This window comes from Ailuropoda melanoleuca, chromosome 10 (genome assembly GCF_002007445.2).
Source record: "Ailuropoda melanoleuca isolate Jingjing chromosome 10, ASM200744v2, whole genome shotgun sequence".
Taxonomy (NCBI): Eukaryota; Metazoa; Chordata; class Mammalia; order Carnivora; family Ursidae; genus Ailuropoda; species Ailuropoda melanoleuca.
The window spans coordinates 38,400,855-38,418,272 of record NC_048227.1 but is presented as its reverse complement, the minus strand read 5'-3'; the positions used below and the strand labels follow the sequence as shown (position 1 = coordinate 38,418,272).

Sequence of the window (17,418 nt, the reverse complement as noted above, 5' to 3'; positions counted from 1 at the left end):
TTAAAAAAAAAAAAAAAAAAAAAAGAAAGCTAGGGAGCTATCTCATTAAAGTGCTTCCTTTTTCCTTAGGGACAAAGTGGCCTTCATCACAGGTGGTGGCTCTGGGATCGGGTTCCGGATTGCTGAGATTTTTATGCGGTGAGCACTGCTATGCGTACTCTGTGCACCCCCCCCCCACCTCTGAAACTCACTGCACCTTGCATGGACCCTGCTGGATCCCTGGGCAAGATGCTGGTGGGTGGTAGGAACTCCTCTAAGCAGCAGGCCATTGGAGAGCCTCTGAAAGGGGTCATATGCTTTCCTGGGGGAGGCAGTACTCTAGGGTCTCCTCCTAGAGGTGAGCTGAGACTGTGGCTCTGGCCTCAGGACCCCCATTTGTACAAAGAGGAAGGGTTCAACCAGGTTGAGGTAACTACTGCCAAGCTCCCTGGGGTCTTGCCAAGCCAGGGTCAGGGTGAGCCACATTGACCCCAGCAGTGTGCAGAGCACAGTGTCTCTTGAGACACGAGCTCTGTGACCTTATGTCCAGGTCAACTGCGTGTGACCCCCACACAGGAAAGGGCCAGAGTTGGGCTGGGGTTGGGGGAAAGAGGAAGCCTGTTGCTATCCTAGGGATCCCTTCCCAGTTTTTTCCAGGCCTCCTGTTTTCATACCAGAGAGGTAGGTCTCCCTAGATGAGATCTGGGGATTCATCCATTCCCGGTGAATTCATTTCTCAAGCTGGTGGCTTTGTACATGTTGCTTCTCTGAGTAGAACGTGGCCCTCTGTGCTGAGGGTCATTTTGAGGACTAGGTGGGACCTGCTTAGCAGGTGGTAGCTACTGTGGTTGCTGTGAGGCTGAGTTTGTCAGGAGGTGAGACAGGGCAGGCACCCTGGCCTCAGAATGGGCCCTCCTTGTCCTTCACTCCAGCCTCATAGGGAGAGGCTGGGGGGACCCAGCAGGCCCCATACACATCTGAGGCTCACAGCCGCTTCAGTGCAGTGCACGTGTTGTTTGGGGCAGGGCCCACAGCTCTGCGTGGCTGGGATATCCCATGCCAGGGAGACCCAGACAAGAGACCCCAGGGTGGGCATCTACAGTGCCACTCAGCTTTGCTCAGGCACCTGTGTTCTCTGCAAGCTGTACCTTTGGCCCCGGGCTGGTGCTTCAGCCTAAGAGATCCTTGGGGGAAAGGAGCTCTGCTGAGAACGCCAGGTAGGAGGCCACCTGGGTGTGTCCCTTGCACCTTGCCACCCTCATACCTGCCCTCTGGCTTTGCAGGCATGGCTGCCACACAATCATCGCCAGCAGAAGCCTTCCAAGAGTGTCAAAGGTGAGGGGGTCTCTCCTGTGTCCACCCCATCCATGGGTGGCTCTGGGGGCCCAGAGCCTGTGCCTGGAGAGTCCTGAGGCTCACCAAAACCTCCTTCTCCCACATATGGAGCTTCAGTGCAAGTGGCCTCCCAAGGGCATCCCCAGGCTTCTTACAACATCTCGTTATTGTGAGGGGGCTCTCACGTCGGGGGGTACTGTGGCCCCAAGAGAGATCTCAGCTCGTAAGGACTTTGAGGGCGGTTCTCACATCTCGTCCACCTGGGAGGAGACTCTCAGCACTGCCACAACTGGTCTCTGGGCAGGGACTGGAAGTCAGCTAGAGCTGCCATCCACCCCTGACCCGGGACCAGTGGCCTGGAGGGTAACATGGAAGGAGGAGCCCGGGGCGAGGGGGAGAGACTGGGGTATCTTAGAAGTGTCCAGTAGGGGGGCGCCTGGGTGGCACAGCGGTTAAGCGTCTGCCTTCGGCTCAGGGCGTGATCCCGGCGTTATGGGATCGAGCCCCACATCAGGCTCTTCCTCTATGAGCCTGCTTCTTCCTTTCCCACTCCCCCTGCTTGTGTCCCCTCTCTCGCTGGCTGTCTCTATCTCTGTCAAATAAAGAAATTAAAAAAATCTTTAAAAAAAAAAAAAAAAAGAAGTGTCCAGTAGGGGCTGTGGCCCCATAGAGTGGCCAGTTGCCAGCTGTGCCTTCCCAGAGTGGGGTCCAGCAGCAAACCCTGGCTGTCCAGCATCACCTGGACACATCACCCTTGTCAGATTCAGAAGCCACTGGGCTGCTGCTGCCCACCTCTCTTTCTGTCTGGCTTCCAGTCTGCCACAAAGCTGGCTGCTGCCACTGGCCAGCGGTGCCTCCCTCTATCTCTGGACGTTCGAGCCATCCCAGCCATCACAGCCGCCGTGGACCAGGCACTGAAGGAGTTTGGGAAAATCGACATTCTCGTTAACTGTGAGTGGCTGATGGGGGAGGCCCGGGGGCTTCTGATGGGTCGGCAGTACCGGACCTCCCTGTACAGCGGCTTCAGAACTCCTGTCCCGGGCCCCAGGCTCCTTCTGGGTCAGTGCAGTCATGGCCCAGGTGGACATCCTGGGAACTCCGCCTACTCACGGAGTCAGGGCATTCTCATGTCCCAAAATTCTCCCTTCCAAAAAAAAAAAAAAAGAGGGGCACCTGGGTGGCTCACTCAGTTGAGCGTCTGCCTTCCTCTGTGGTCATGATCCCAGGGTGCTGGGGTAGGGCCCCGCGTCGGCCTCCCTGCTCAGCTGGGAGCCTGCTTCTCCCTCCCCCTCTGCCTGCCTCTCTGCTTACTTGTGCACACTCTTTCTCTCTCTCTGATAAATAAATAAGTTCTTTAAAAAAATTTTTTTAAAAAGAGATAGACTTAGTTATTTTAGTAGAGTTTAAGATTTACTGAGGAATTGAGCCGTTAGTACCTAGAATTCCGTGCATCCCCACACACAGTGCCCCCTGGTGTGAGCAACTTGCATTTGTCAGAGTCCATGAACCAGTACGGTCCGTGCTGTTAGCCGTAGTCTGTAGTTGATGTCAAGGTTCCGTCTTTGCTGAAATTCCCTTTAAAAACATACAGTGTATTGATTTCCTGCAGGTAACAAGGTACCATGAGCTGAGTAGCTTATAACAATAGAAATACGTTCTCCTATACTTGTGGAGGTCACAAATCCAAAACCAAGGTGTCGGCAGGGGCCCCCTCCCAAGGGTCCAGGGGAGGGTCTGTTCCGGGCCTTTCTCTCAGCTTCTGGTGTTGCTGGCAATCCTCGGTGCTCCTTGGCTTGGGGCTTCTCTGCATGGGCTCCCCCATGTGTCTCTGTCTTTTCCCCTTCTCTTAGGAGGACACCTGTCCTTGGATTTAGGCCCCCTCATCCCGGGTGACCTCATCTAAACTTGATTGCATCTGCAAAGATCATATTTCCAAATAAGATCACATTCACAGGTACCAGCGATTAGGATTTCAGCATGTCTTTTTAAATTATTATTATTATTAAAGATTTTATTTATTTATTTGGGGGGGGAGAGGGAAGCAGACTCTTCATCCCTATTATTAATCCCTATTATTGTAATTACTATTTTTTAGATGTGGGGAGGAGAGAGAGTCTTTTTTTTTTTTTTAAGATTTTATTTATTTGACAGAGATACAGCGAGAGAGGGAACACAAGTAGGGGGAGTGGGAGTGGGAGAAGCAGGCTTCCCGCTGAGCAGGGAGCCGGATGCGGGGCTCGATCCCAGAACTCTGGGATCATGACCTGAGCCGAAGGCAGATGCTTAATGACTGAGCCACCCAGGCGTCCTGAGGAGAGACAGTCTTAGGCAGGCTCCATGCTGAGTGCAGAGCCCGACCCGGGGCTCAGTCTCACAACCCTGAGAGCATGACCTGAGCTGAAATCAAGAGTCAAATGCTTAACTTACTGAGCCCCCCAGGTGCCCCATCAGTGTATGTTTTTGAGGGACGTAATTCAACCCATGATGTTCATCCTGCCCTATCATTTAAGAATTTACCCAAGGCCTTGGGCCTGTCCAGCCTGGACTGCGCTGAGGGCCCTTGTGTCCTATTGCCTGGGGCTCCAGCACCAGCCGCTGTCTTCTTGCGCCGTGCAGGTGCAGCTGGAAACTTCCTGTGCCCTGCCAGCGCATTGTCCTTCAATGCCTTCAAGACCGTGATGGACATCGACACCTTGGGCACCTTCAACACATGTCGTGTACTTTATGAGAAGTTCTTCAGGGTGAGTGTTGCCGCTACCTGGGAGACGTCTCCTCTGGCCCCCCACTCACTGCGCTCCCCCGTGTATTCCAGGACCATGGAGGCGTGATCGTGAACATCACCGCGACCCTGGGTACCCGGGGGCAGGTGCTTCAAGTGCATGCAGGCTCTGCCAAGGCAGCTGTGGGTACGGCACCCCCTCTGGTCTGCATGCCTGGGCTCCCTTTGGGTCCCTCTCCTGCCTGTCCCCGGAAGCCACCAGTGTCCCAGTGAAGCTAAGCCCAGTGGTGGGCAGTGGAGAGGCCTGGCCCTGAGCCCCGACTCACACCCGAGCCACCCCAGAGAGCAGAGTAGCCCTGCATCTCCCCTCATGCCTGCCTGTCTTCTCTCCAGATGCAATGACAAGGCACTTGGCTGTGGAGTGGGGTCCCCAGAACATCCGTGTCAACAGCCTCGCCCCTGGCCCCATCAGTGGTACAGAGGGGTTCCGGCGGCTGGGTAAGCATCTTGGGGAGCCCTGTGCCCCACAGTGCTCCCGTGGGATCTCTCCCACCTGGCTGGGACAGGCCCAGGATAAGGACTGCTTTCTCATGGCTCACAGGGCTACAAAGAGGCTGTCTAAAGCCAAGTCTTGGCCATTCTCAGTGAGCACACCTGTGATAGACTAAGGATTGGCCAGACGTGGGCAGCTGCTTCTTGATATGTGAGCCAGACACAAAGGGGGCCACCCATTAGAGCTTCCAGAACCTTGACAGGGTGCATGTCAGAGCCCTGTGCTGGTTCTATGGCCGTGCCCATACCTTGCCTGTTCCTGCTCTGCTGGGGTGGTGCTAACAAAACCCCCAGTGTTCCTGGACGTGCTTTGGGGAGAGCTGGGCAGAGGAGAGTGGGGGTCCTGGGTCCTCGGGCTCACAGGGTTGAGCCTCCCTCTGTCCTTCTAGGTGGCCCCCAGGCCAGTGTCAGCGCAAAGACTCTGGCCATCCCCCTGCAGAGGGTGGGCAACAAGACAGAGGTCGCCCACAGTGCACTGTACCTGGCCAGCCCTTTGGCTTCCTACGTGACAGGCGCCGTGCTGGTGGTTGACGGCGGGGCATGGCTGACATACCCCAATGACATCAAGTTGCTGGGAGATTTCGCATCGTCTGCTAAGCTCTAGGTGATGTGCTGCTCTCGCCTTCTGGTGGTCCCCTCTGTCCTTGGGCCCCTTCCTGAAACCCCCATCCAGTGGGCTGGTGTTCACTGTTTTGGGCCCCGATGTGTCTCCCCTGAATCCCTTGGGTGTATTTTTAGACATGTTTTGGGCACTTTTGGGTTTTGACTACCCCAACAGATCAAACCAGAGTAAGGCAAGGCTGAGGAGGGGTCTTGAACAGATGGGTCGTGCTGGGAGGGGGCCCAGCCCAATGTAGCTGCACCCCAGACCTCAGGGCCTCCTGCAAATCAGGACAGGCATGGCTTGCCTGCAGCGGGTGGGAACCCCTCTCTTTGGGAGCTCTACTGGGTGACTGTCTCTGGAGGCCTGAGGGCCTGCTGGGCCCGTGGGGGCAGAGGGAGGATGCCATTGCTCTCCGCCTTCCGCTTGTCTCCCTCTAGTCCTGGTGCCGGGCCGGCCTGCGAGGCCTGCACACCCACTTCTCTGAGTATCAGATTCCTCTGAAGAAGGCTGAGGAGGTGCTTGGGCCTCTGAGCTCCTCTGTGCCCCAAGCCTCTTGGGTCCCCATTGTGGGCTGGTGGCAGAAACGCTCTAGGGCCGTGGCTGGCTCCCATCCCGCGTCTGAGGGGTGGGTGTGGTGGAGGGACGTTCCAGGAGCTCACAGCCTGTGGTCACACCATGAAGCCGAGGTGGGAGCCGGTTTCCACAGTGACCGCCATCCTGCCTGGAGGTGGGTTTGTTGGTGGACACAGGTGATGCTGAGAAGCGCCTCTTCTGAAGGCCTCTGTGGTTTGGTTGCAGGCAGACACGTTCTCAGGGCCCATGGCATGTGGGCGGCCAGGCAGCGGGAGGGTGTGGGCCCCAGGCCAGCTCCCCAGTCACTAGGATGAGGAACGCTCATCTTTGGGAGCTCTGGGAGGTTGCAGAAGGGGCTCATGGTGTCCGCCCCCCGACCCAAGATGCACCGGGCCTGGCTGCCTGCTGCCCTCTATGGGCGCTGATGTGGACCTGCAGCATTCCTCCTACCCGAGTCTGGCCACTCAGGGCTGATGCCCAGGGCGTGTGCAGGAGGCAGAAGCTTGTGCCCCTCAGCTTTCCCCGGTGACCTTGGCATCTGCTGGAGTTCTGACAGGCACTGGATGGCTGAAGTCAGGGAGCTGTTCCGAAGGGACGCTGGTCCACAGTCCCTCTGGGACTTCTGGGATGCTTCCTGCGGCGCTCCTCCCAGGACTGCCTCCCACCACCAAACCGGACAATCTCAGCAGGATCCGAACCAGAGACTGGCCCCTCCTCCAGGAACTGTGCTGTGTCCACATCCCTCCCCATGGCCCCGCCTCCCATGCTCAGGTGGGAGTGACCAGGCAGTGAGGCCACCTGCTCACTTGCCTACACCCCATGGATGTCTGCCAGGGGGCCTCTGACATTCTGGAGCTCCCTCGGGAGTGGACCTGGGATCCGACCTGGGGTCTGCGGCTGTTCCCCCGTCGGCCCTGCCTCATCCCAGCCTGGGGGGCCTTTGTGGTCTTCCGGCCTGTGTCCCCTGCATGCCGAGGTGGCTGCACTGCCTGGCTATAGAAAGCAGGGCATTTCAGGCTCCCGTCTTCCCTTCCTTGTTCCTCTGCTTGGGGATCTTACTCCACAGGGGGATGCCAGACCAGGGAGGCTAGAGAAGCATGTTTGATCCCTCCCACCCCAGGCCTGGGTGTTGGGCTGCAGATGGGACCCTCTGGCTGGGGCACACCCATCCCTCTCAGCCGTTGGCGACATGCACTGGGTTGTCCCCCACCTCCCCTGGAGTCTGTCCTTTGTGGGGACATCCCAGTGGACTTCGTCCTGTGCCACTCAGGGCCTGACTTTCTAGGCCCTCCAGTGGGCCATTGTCATCACCAGCACCCTCTCATAGGCCCAGAGGGGTCAGAAAATTCTGCGTCTCATTTGTTCCTTCGATGATCACTCTTTGACATTCATGCCAGGACCTAAGGAAGCCACTTGGACCCTGGGATTTGTTTTCTGTGCTGTTCGTTAGAGACTCTGAGATGGCCTTGTATGGGAGGTGCTCAGAGCTGTTGTCGGGCTGGGCACACGGCCCCTCCTCCCTGTCTGTACCACCGTTTACAAAAGCGGAGGTCCTCGCGTTTTGCCAATAAATGCATTTCCCTAAAAAAACTCTTATTACTATGAGACAATTCACTGGACTTTGCAAAAGTTTGTAGAAGGAAAGGGAAGACACGAGAGAAGAATCACCAGCTCGAGATGGGGATGTTTCCTTCCTGTCTTTTTTCTGTGAGGAGTTTAGAAACCTCTTCCCACCTAGTTCTTGAAGCCCCCATCCTCGGGCAAGGGGAGGCTGTCTGCTTCCCTAGTGGCTGGGGGTGTGCTCAGACCAGCCAGGTCCCCAAGGTGACTGTGTTACCCTGCAAGGTCCTAGTCTGCTCCTGGGCAGTTCTGCTCTCCGTTGGAGGATGGAGCTTGAGCCCTCTGCCCCAGATGCCACACTCACATGTCCCTTGTCCAGTCCTTTCCTTCCGTGAAAAGAGACCCTCCCTGCCTTCGAGAGTGCAGGGGGAACCACGGCAGCTGAGAGCCCACCTGGCAGAGGGGGTCCCTGCATGTGCTATTTAAGGTGCTTCATGGGGTGCCTGGGGGGCTCAGTGAGTTGAGCGTCTGACTCTTGATCTCAGCTCAGGTCTTGATTTCAGGGTCATGAGTTCAAGTCCCACAGGGGCTCCGTGCTGGGCGTGAAGCCCGTTTAAAAAAAATAATAATAATAAATAAAAGAAAATAAAGGTGCTGCTTGTCACGGAGACCAGAATGTGGTGGCATCGAGTCCAGCAGCGAGGCAGGCCGATGGGTTCTTCTCACGCTTCTGGATGGAAAAAGAAGGCGGTGAGACTAGTTACTGGGGAGGTTGGCCAGTGAGAGACAGAGGCTGTTATCAGAGCCCCTGCCTCCCCCACCAGGTTGGGTCTTTCCCTGAAGGAGGCCCTGGGGGTGGCCAGAGGTAGGGTCATGGCCACGCTCTGCTGCGTTTGAAGCTTGGGTCGCACAGTTGAGGTAAAAACATTGTCTCACGGGGGTGTGCTTAAGAAAGGCCACCTGCTGGGTCCCCACAGCGGCTTGGTTCCGGGAGGGCCGAGTCTGGAAAGCAGGTTGCAGGAGCAGGCCTTTGATTACTGCCTCAGTCAGGTTCTCCAGAGAAACAGAACCAATAGGGTGTAGATAGATACAAGGAGGTTTGTTTTAGGGATTGGCTCACGTGACCGTGGAGTCCAAGAAGTCCCACCACCTCCATCTGCAAGCTGGAGACGGGAAAGCGAGTGGTGTGATTTTAGTCCGAGGACGCTGGTCTGAGAAACGGGATCTGGCGAGAAGAATGGACATTCCAGCTCAAGCAGAGAGAGGAGGAGTCGTCCTTCCTGTGCCTTTCCGTTCTCCTGGGGCCATGGGCGGATTGCACTGGTGATGCTGCCCACATTGCTGATGGCAGACCACCCTCACTCTGTCCACCAAACCATGCCGGTCTCTTCCAGAAATACCCAGAAACGATGGCTTGCGTGTGATGGGCGGTCGGCTGCGAGATAGGTCCTGTCCGCTTGGCTTCCTGCACCAGGACGGCTGCCGGGGGCCCCTCGGTCTCAGGCACAAGCGGTGGCACCCCTGGCTGGTGGGGATGCTGGTGGGAGCCAGGTACAGACCGGCGGGGGTGTGGGCAGACAGCCCCTGCAGCGGCGCTCTGGCTCCGTGGCGATGGGCAGAGAACTAGCTTCGCCTTTCACACAGGCCGTCTCTGCATCCCCGAGGGAATGCCAGGTTCTGGGAAAGGAGGGGTGATTGCTTCCATGAACCCCAGTCAGAGCGCTCCGAAACCTTCGCCGCGGAAGCCCGTTGAAAGGCCCGCCGACTCCAGCTCCCCTTGAACGGGTGGCGGTGCTCGACTCTCGTCCCTCAGCCACGGGGCAGCGTCAGCCGAGCGGAGGGCTGTCAACCAGGAAGAGCCTGCCGCTAGCCTCTCTGGCATCTTCGCCCGTGTCTCAGGGAGCAGAACACCGCATGGAAAGCACTGCAGGCCTCGCCTGCTGAATGAACGAAGGAGCAGATCTCCGCGCTTCACCCTCGGGCGTCCCGAGCCACACGGTGATTCCCGGGACGTCAGTGTGATGCAGTGGACAGCGGGGCGTGTTTGCCACTGTGTCAACGGAAAGCAAAGGAAAACTTCAAATTGTCTGAAATAAGGAGTGCTGATTTGGGGGAGTTTCTCTCGGCTTTCTCCTCCTGTTGCCATGGTAACATGGCTTGCATGTGCTAGCTTCGTCCTTTGTGTCACCTTGGAAAGGCCCGGAGGTCAGGCCCAAGCACACACGCTGGTTTCCCGAATGCCGGACTTGTGGTGCGCGTGCTGTCCCCCTGTCCGTCTCTGGTCGCTCTGGGTCGTTCACCTTGTTCCCCCCTATCTTCCTCTCCCCTCTCCTTCCTGCCCTGTGCACTGTGGCATCTGCGGGGGTTAGGCCACCCCAGTGGGGTGTAAAAGATTTGGGAGGCAGAGGGAGGCTGTCCAGCCACAAGTACACACCGGGCACCTGCTTTTGCTCAGCACCCGGCTGAGGACTGAGGTGCGAGCACAACTGACTCTTTAACTTCCAGTCTTCTCTCCACCTTGGCGTCTGTACAAGGGGCCCTCTGAGTAGAGCGGGAAGAGCAGAGGATGAATCCCCGAGAGTCCACACAACTTGGGGCTCAGCAGGGGCGCCTGGGGCGCTCTGTCCGTGACATGTCTGCCTTCCGCTCAGGTCGTGACCGCAGGGTCCCGGGAGCGAGCCCCGCGTCCTGCCCCCTGCTCAGTGGGAGCCTGCTTCTCTCTGTGCCCCTGCTCATGCGTGTGCTCTCTCTCTCTCTCTAATAAATACATAAACTCTTAAAAAAATTTTTTTTGAGGCTCAGCAGATGTTCCTCTCTCCTCTGACCTTCACATCATTTTGTCCTTATGGGCCAAGCCCCCACCCGATGCTGCGTGTCCCCATGAGGGTCTTGCTCTTTCCTGGCTTTGCACAGAGACCCAGTCGTGCCACAGCTCGGCGGTGGTGTCCTTTTGAGCAGATGGGCTCTCTGGGGTCAGGCTTTCCCAGGTGGGGTTATGGGGCCCCTCAAGGTGTGTGTGGATGCATGCGGCAGAACTCTACTCTGACTGTTCAGACCCAAAGAGAGGGAGTGTGTAAGAATGCTCCCGGGCGTTTTCACTGGCTCCAAGCGTAGGGTGTGCTGGAGCTTGGGGCCCCAGGGCTCTCGGGCCCAGGACTGAGCATCCCTTCCTTCTCGCACCTCTACCTGTCCCTGTGAACCCGCAGCTTCCCCTCACTGCACATCAGCTCTCTCTGACCAGGTCCCAGCCACTGTGTATACAAGTGTAACCCAACCCCGGCGCAGAAAGCAGCGTTCCTTCCGTCAGATTCACATCCAAAGTTCTGAGGAAAGGTGCACATTCACTCCATTTGGATGCGGAGTCTGGCTCTTGACAATAAACCGTGGCCAAAGGTTGATCACATCATATGAACATGACAGCTCCCGTGACAGCCGTGGGCTGCTTCTAGAAAATGTGTGTTCACAGACCATCCCACGTGGGTCCTGACTCACTAAAGTCCAGTGTGTAGCCCGCCACGCTGATAACGTGTGCGTACTCTTTCCCAGGGACCGGGTGAGTCTTAGGTCCCCTCGCTGGTGGAGCCCGAAGGCCAGCTGGGAGATGGCAGAGGCTGCCTACTCTGATGCCCCATCCGGGTTCTCCCCTCGTGTCTCAGGACCGGGGCTCCGTCCGGCTCAGCCCGTCTGTCCTGGGGACCGTGGGGGAGACCGAATCGTTCTTTCGACTTCCCCTTTGTTGCTCATTCTGACTTGGTGCTTCGGGGAAACAGCCCCACAGCGACCGGGAAGGGATGGACGTCATGGTGCCGGTCTCTGGGAGTAGACCCGTATAACCTTGCCAACGGCTAGAGGACTCTATAACTCTTTATTCGTGTATTTTGATTACCTCTTGCATGATTTCTTCAGGTAGCAAGTGTAATCAGGATGGATTTCACTAACTGAACTCGCAGATAACTTTTCTGTCAAGTCTTGGAGTCTGAGGGGCATCTTGTCACATCCATATATCAAAGCATCTCAAGCAGATGGACCTGACAGGTGTCTTTTTTCTTTTTTTTTTTTTTTTAAGATTTTATTTATTTATTTGAGGGGCGCCTGGGTGGCTCAGTAGTTAAGCATCTGCCTTCGGCTCAGGGCGTGATCCCGGCGTTATGGGATCGAGCCCCACATCAGGCTCCTCTGCTATGAGCCTGCTTCTTCCTCTCCCACTCCCCCTGCTTGTGTTCCCTCTCTCGCTGGCTGTCTCTATCTCTGTCAAATAAATAAAATCTTTAAAAAGATTTTATTTATTTATTTGAGAGCAAGAGTACAAGTGAGGGGAGGGGCAGAGGGAGAGGGACAAGTAGACTCGTCACTGAGCGCAGAGCCCAACATACAGGGCTTGATCCCAGAGCCCCGAGATCTTGGCCTGAGCAGAAACCAAGAGTCGGACACTCAACCAACTGAGCCACCCAGGTGCCCCTGACAGGTGTCTCGTGATGGCTGAGGAAAGTCCGTTGGAAATACACAGAATTATGTGATGAGCACTGGGTATCGTGTAAGACTGATGGACCACTGACCTCTACCTCTGAAACCAATAATATGTTACATGTTAATTAGTTGAATTTAGATAAAACAAAAAAATACACAGAATTAACTCTTTTTTTTTTAAAGATTTTTTATTTATTTATAAGACAGAGATAGAGAACAGCCAGCAAGAGAGGGAACACAAGCAGGGGGAGTGGGAGGGGAAGAAGCAGGCTCATAGCAGAGGAGCCTGACGTGGGGCTCGATCCCACAGCGCCGGGATCACGCCCTGAGCCGAAGGCAGACGCTTAACCGCTGTGCCACCCAGGCGCCCCACACAGAATTAACTCTTAACTCTTCCACCACCACATGTAATGAGGACAATTTTTACACAGTGGGAGAAGAATGATGGGTATTAGATGTTCATCTCTTTGGAAAGTATGACCTGAAGCCAAAACAAGGAAGTTCTGAATCTCATACAAGCCTCTGGCCCGCTGGCTCCTCTCGCCCATCTCTCCCCTGCTGCGCCGTGATTTGGCTTTGGCTTTGGGGGAGGGGGGTGGGTGCAGATCGTAGGNGCTCCTCCGCTGGGAGCCTGCTTCTCCCTCTCCCACTCCCCTGCTGTGTTCCCTCTCTCGCTGGCTATCTCTCTGTCAAATAAATAAAATCTTTAAAAAAAAAAAAAAAAGAAAATCAAACCTCGGCTGAGTCAGGAGGAATTACATTGTGCTTTACAAACTCATGTTCTATTTTTACTCTAAGAAATGTACTTCACTAAATTTGAAGGTGACAAAAAATCCTTCCCCGCTGGATAAAGTATCAGTAAACACGAGTGTGGCTCCGTGCTCTCGGCTGCTGGAGGCTACTGGGGAGAGTGTGATCCACACTGAAAATTGGCTTCCCTGTAAGTTCACTTACTCAACACAAAATGTTAATCTAGTTTTCAAAATTGTAAATTAAAAATATTTGGCCTGGGGCGCCTGGGTGGCTCAGTTGTTTGAGCGTCGGACTCTTGATTTCGGCTCAGGTGGTGATCTCCGGGTCCTGGGATGGAACCCCGCTGAGCAGGGAGTCTGCTTGGGATTCCCTCCCTCTGCCCTTCCCCTCGCTCATGCTCGCTCTCAAATAAATAAATCTTAAAAAAATAGTTGGCCTCTAGTTTTTGTTTATAGCTTGACTGAGCTGTAATTGACACACACTAAATCGCACATGTGTGAAATGCATAATTTGAGGAGTTCTGACCTATGTCTAGACCACAGTCACCCATCACCTGCAGAAGTTCCCTCCCACCCTTTGTTAATCCCCTCTCACCGCCACCTACCTTCTTGTCCCCAGGTGACCCAGCCCGGATGACAGCTCAGCGCCTGGGAGGGCAGGGCGAGACCAGCCAGAAAGGGGGGGGCTATGTGGGGGAAGAGGCTCCGTGAGGAGGAGGGAACCAACACCTGGCTAAATGGTGGGGACAGTAGGAAGCGGCACTGGGCCCTCTGCTGGGTCTGGGACCCCTTTCTCGAGGGCGTCAAGTGTAGGCTGTTTGGTGGTCCTGCCCCTTCCTCACCCTGCCCCCATCACAGGTCTGTGGCAGGTCCCTTCTTCGCCCAGGTAAGAGCTCAGCCTCTCTCCTGTGTCCATCTCCAGGCCACCTTCACAGACTTCCTGTGGTCCTAGCTGCCCTGCACAGGGCTCCCACTTGACCACTGGCTGGCTCCACCCTGGACTCTGAGTTCGGGGGTGCAGGGATGGCTCCGAGCACAGATGTGCAGCCCAGCATGGCCCCCAGTGCTCACTGAAGGAAGAACTTACCACAAACCCTTCTGGAACCATCCCCTTGGGAAGGGGCCTTCTCCACTCCCCCAGAGCCTGCTTCCCAATTCTCTGAGCTGGGTTCTCATCATCACGCCACATTTTAAAAATCAACTAACTAATCTGAGAGCGAGCGAAAGCGTGTTTGCGTACACGATCCTCAGCTGGATCAGTCCTGTGACTCCGCAGACTCTGCTGGTATCAGACGGGATTTTAACGCTGATTGGTGTCAAATGGAACCTTCACTCATTCCCTTGATTCCCACTTGAGTTCCGTGATCTGGAGCTGCTTTCTTGTTCTTCATTGCTCCTTTTCTACTGGGTTGCTGTACTCCCGGTTTTTGAGGCGTTGTTTGTGGGTTCTGGAAATGAATCTTCTGTCCGGTACATCTGTTCTAATTGTCTCTTTCAAGTTGCTATGGACTAAATTGTGCCCCCATTCATTTCTGAAGCCCTAACCCTAGGCAGGGAGACGATATTTGGAACATTAAAAAATAATTTTAGGGGCGCCTGGGGGGCTCAGTCAGTTTAGCGTCTGCCTTCGGCTCAGGTCATGATCTCAGGGTCCTCGGATCGAGCCCCACGTCTGGCTCCCTGCTCCGTGGGGAGTCTGCTTCTCCCTCTGCCTGCCACTCCCCCTGCTTGTGCACACTCTCTGTCACATAAATAAAATCTTTAAAAAAAAACCCTAATTTTATCTAAAGAAAAAGAGAATCCAATAGAAATACAAGCAAGTGTTATGACTGGGCACTTCAAGATTTAGGATATCCCCGTTGGTCAATAAACACAATAAGAAACACAACCACACTAACACTTGGTTAAGTTCAAACAAGACAAGATGCCATTTTATTTATTTATTTATTTATTTATTTATTTATTTATTTATTTATTTGAGAGACAGAGAGCACATGAGTGGGGCAGGGGTGCAGAGGGAGAGGAGGGAGAGAATCCCAAAGAGACTCCCCCTTGAGCTTGGAGACCAATGTGGGGCTTGATCCCACAACCCCGAGATCATGACCTGACCCAAGACCAAGAGTCGGATGCTTAATGGACTGAGCCACCCAGGCCCCAAGATACATTTGAAATTCCTAGGACAAGCATGGATAGGGGAAATCACATGAAATGTCTACTACAATTTTGGTGTATTTCCTTCAGGTTTTTAAGAACATGCATTAATAAAGTAGATTTGTGGGGCCCCTGGCTGGCTCATTCAGAGCACTATGTGACACTTGATCTCAGGGTCACGAGTTTGAGCCCCATGTTGGGTGTAGAGATTACTCAAAATCTTTTTTTTTTTAAGTAGATTTTTTATCAAATTGGACTTTGCCTGTCACCCTCCCCCTCCTGCTGTCCATAGCCAGATCTCATCCACGTGATGAAGGAGCCCTACCCCAGAAGAGACGAACTTAGCTTCCAAGTGAGGTTTCTTTCTTTCTTTTCTTTTTTTTTTTTTTTTAAAGATTTTATGTATTTATTTGACAGAGAGAGACAGCCAGCGAGAGGGAGCACAAGCAGGGGGAATGGGAGAGGAAGAAACAGTCTCCCAGCGGAGAAGCCTGATGCAGGACGCTGGGATCACGCCCTGAGCCGAAGGCAGACGCTTAACGACTGCGCCACCCAGGCGCCCCCCGCCAAGTGAGGTTTCTTAATGCCTTTCCCTCAGCCCCCTGGCAGGTGCAGCAGGGCTGTGCCAGGACCCTGCTGAGTCATCTTGCTGGTTTTATGTATGTATGTAATTTATTGCTGGTCTTCATCTTCCCATCTCTCCCTACAAGCTAAAAGTCACCAAGGAAGAGGGGTCAAGGAAATACACATGCTTGGAGAGTTCCAAAGATAAGTGGTTATCCAAGTACTTTCCAAAAGGAGAGTCACAGAGGGAGGTGTTCACAGACATGCACCCGGACCCCAAATCCAACCGATGTGAGCCGAACCCCACCCTCCCTTCCTCTTCTATGTAACGGTTACCAGGTTACATTTAGATGTGTATAGTGGGGCGGCTGGGTGCCACAGTTGGTTAAGCATCTGACTCTTGGTTTCGTCTCAGTTGGTGATCTCTGGGTCGTGGGATCAAGCCCATGTGTCGGGCTCCACAATCAGTGTGGAGTCTGCTTAAAGATTCTCCCTCCCTCTCCCCCTCCTCTCTCTCTCTAAAATAAATAAATCTTCAAAAAATGTGCCTAGGGTAAGTGTGGAGGAGCACATCCAAGTGGCAGCAGGGGCTGCTTCTCCCCAGCTAATTCATTTCATCTCTAGTGCTACAGCCCGAACATGGCCACGGGGGGGGGGTTGGTAGAAGACACTGGAACGACTGACCGGGTACTCGTACACCTGCACACAACGTGGGGCTCAAACTCATGGCCCCAAGATCGCGAGTCAGAGGCTCTACTGACTGAGCCCGCCGGGCACCCACTAAGTTGTCACTTTGAATGTTTCACGAACAGAGTGTCTTGCACTGCTCCAAGCAGGAAGGTGTATGCCCTCCATGCTGGGGCTCTATTTGGGCATATGAGCCAGCCGGGGAATGCAGATTCTCCTGGTTGTCACAGCAGCAGGTGGGGTCCTGCTTCCTCAGGACTCCTGTCCTCTTTACCCCACCTACATTAACACTGCTAATTAGCAAGGTTGACACGTCACTGTAACGACCTCTGAAGATCATGTCTGGCCAAACACATCAGCCAGATAATCGGATTCTTGCCAAAACTGGAAATGATTTTTTTCCTTGAACATAGTATCTTCCTCATGAACGCATACAGCTCCTACAAGGAACTGGTAAGCTCGGGGAGGAGGGTCCCTTGCCTCTGTGTTCCCAATGCCAACCTTCCAAGATCTGGCCCAGCAGGCCCCGGGGTTTTGTCATAGGGGATGACTCAGTTAATTACCACCCTGTTTCCCATTGTACACTTGGAAACAGAGGTTCAGTTTCCTTTGGTTCTTGCCAAAGCTGCTTATGAAACATATCTGGTGTTGGTGCCCACGGCCTATAAAAATATCGGTTCATACTTTCCCCGGATACATTTCATTACCGGCTAAATTTAGCACCTCGCCTGGCGCCCGGCAGCTCACCTGCTGCTAACTAGCCTGTCTCCACTCTCATGCCCGCTTCAGGGCGCCCGCGTCTCCGTCTGGCGCCCTGTGTGCCCACTGATAATGGTGACGTCTAGAGAAGCAGACACGGATTGGGGAGGCCTGGCCGTTCCACCGGCGATTCACACTGGATCGCCTATGGAAAAAAACCCTGTCACAGGTTTGAAAGAGGTGTCACGCTTCACACGCGTTCCTTCGGTTACAGGTGAGATGGGCCTCATTCGCAGGGCCGTCCACACTCGGTCGGCCGCTGCCCACCTCCGCCCCTCCAGGTAAACCCCGGGACCTCTCCGCGTGGGTGGCGTCCCCCGCCCCACCCGCGGCGGTGCCTAGCGCCACGTGCACTTCTCCCAGTCCCAGCGGGATCCAGCTCCTTGCTTATCAGTCGGCGAGAGCGCTCCACGCACTCAGGACCCGGCCCCTCGACGACAGGTGCGCATTTCGATGCTATTTGCTCGTGCCTCGGCGCCGCTGGTCCAACCGTGCCGTGCGTGGGGCCGCCGTCCTCGCGCGCCCCCGCGGCGACTGACGGGACTCCCCAGCCCGCGGCCCTGGATCCGGGGTAGGCCAGACCCGCGGGCGCGAGGCAGAAACCCCACCGCCCCGACGGCCCGCCTTTAAGGCCGGCCGGCGAGGGGCGGGGCCTGTGGGCGCCCGCGACGCGCTGACGTCAGGCCCGACGGAAGGCGGGGCCCGTGCGGCGGCGG

At 55.1% G+C, this 17,418-nt stretch overlaps 1 protein-coding gene across 3 annotated transcripts in view; it reads left to right on the top strand.

The window, feature by feature from the left end:
• DECR2 (2,4-dienoyl-CoA reductase 2) overlaps nucleotides 1–15,125 on the top strand; it is a 21,712-nt gene extending 6,587 nt beyond the window's left edge. For 2 of the 3 annotated variants that reach the window (XM_034670731.1, XM_002920160.4), the window contains exons 2-8: nucleotides 70–138; nucleotides 1,263–1,314; nucleotides 2,130–2,265; nucleotides 3,931–4,055; nucleotides 4,127–4,220; nucleotides 4,427–4,531; nucleotides 4,975–7,352. In XM_034670731.1, coding sequence (XP_034526622.1) covers nucleotides 134–138; nucleotides 1,263–1,314; nucleotides 2,130–2,265; nucleotides 3,931–4,055; nucleotides 4,127–4,220; nucleotides 4,427–4,531; nucleotides 4,975–5,189 — 732 coding nt within the window. In that variant the 5' untranslated portion in view covers nucleotides 70–133 and the 3' untranslated portion in view covers nucleotides 5,190–7,352. Of the gene's footprint in view, nucleotides 1–69; nucleotides 139–1,262; nucleotides 1,315–2,129; nucleotides 2,266–3,930; nucleotides 4,056–4,126; nucleotides 4,221–4,426; nucleotides 4,532–4,974; nucleotides 7,353–15,109 lie in introns of those variants that run through there. The other variant, XM_034670730.1, reaches the window with a different exon arrangement.
• The last annotated feature ends 2,293 nt before the right edge of the window (nucleotides 15,126–17,418 follow it).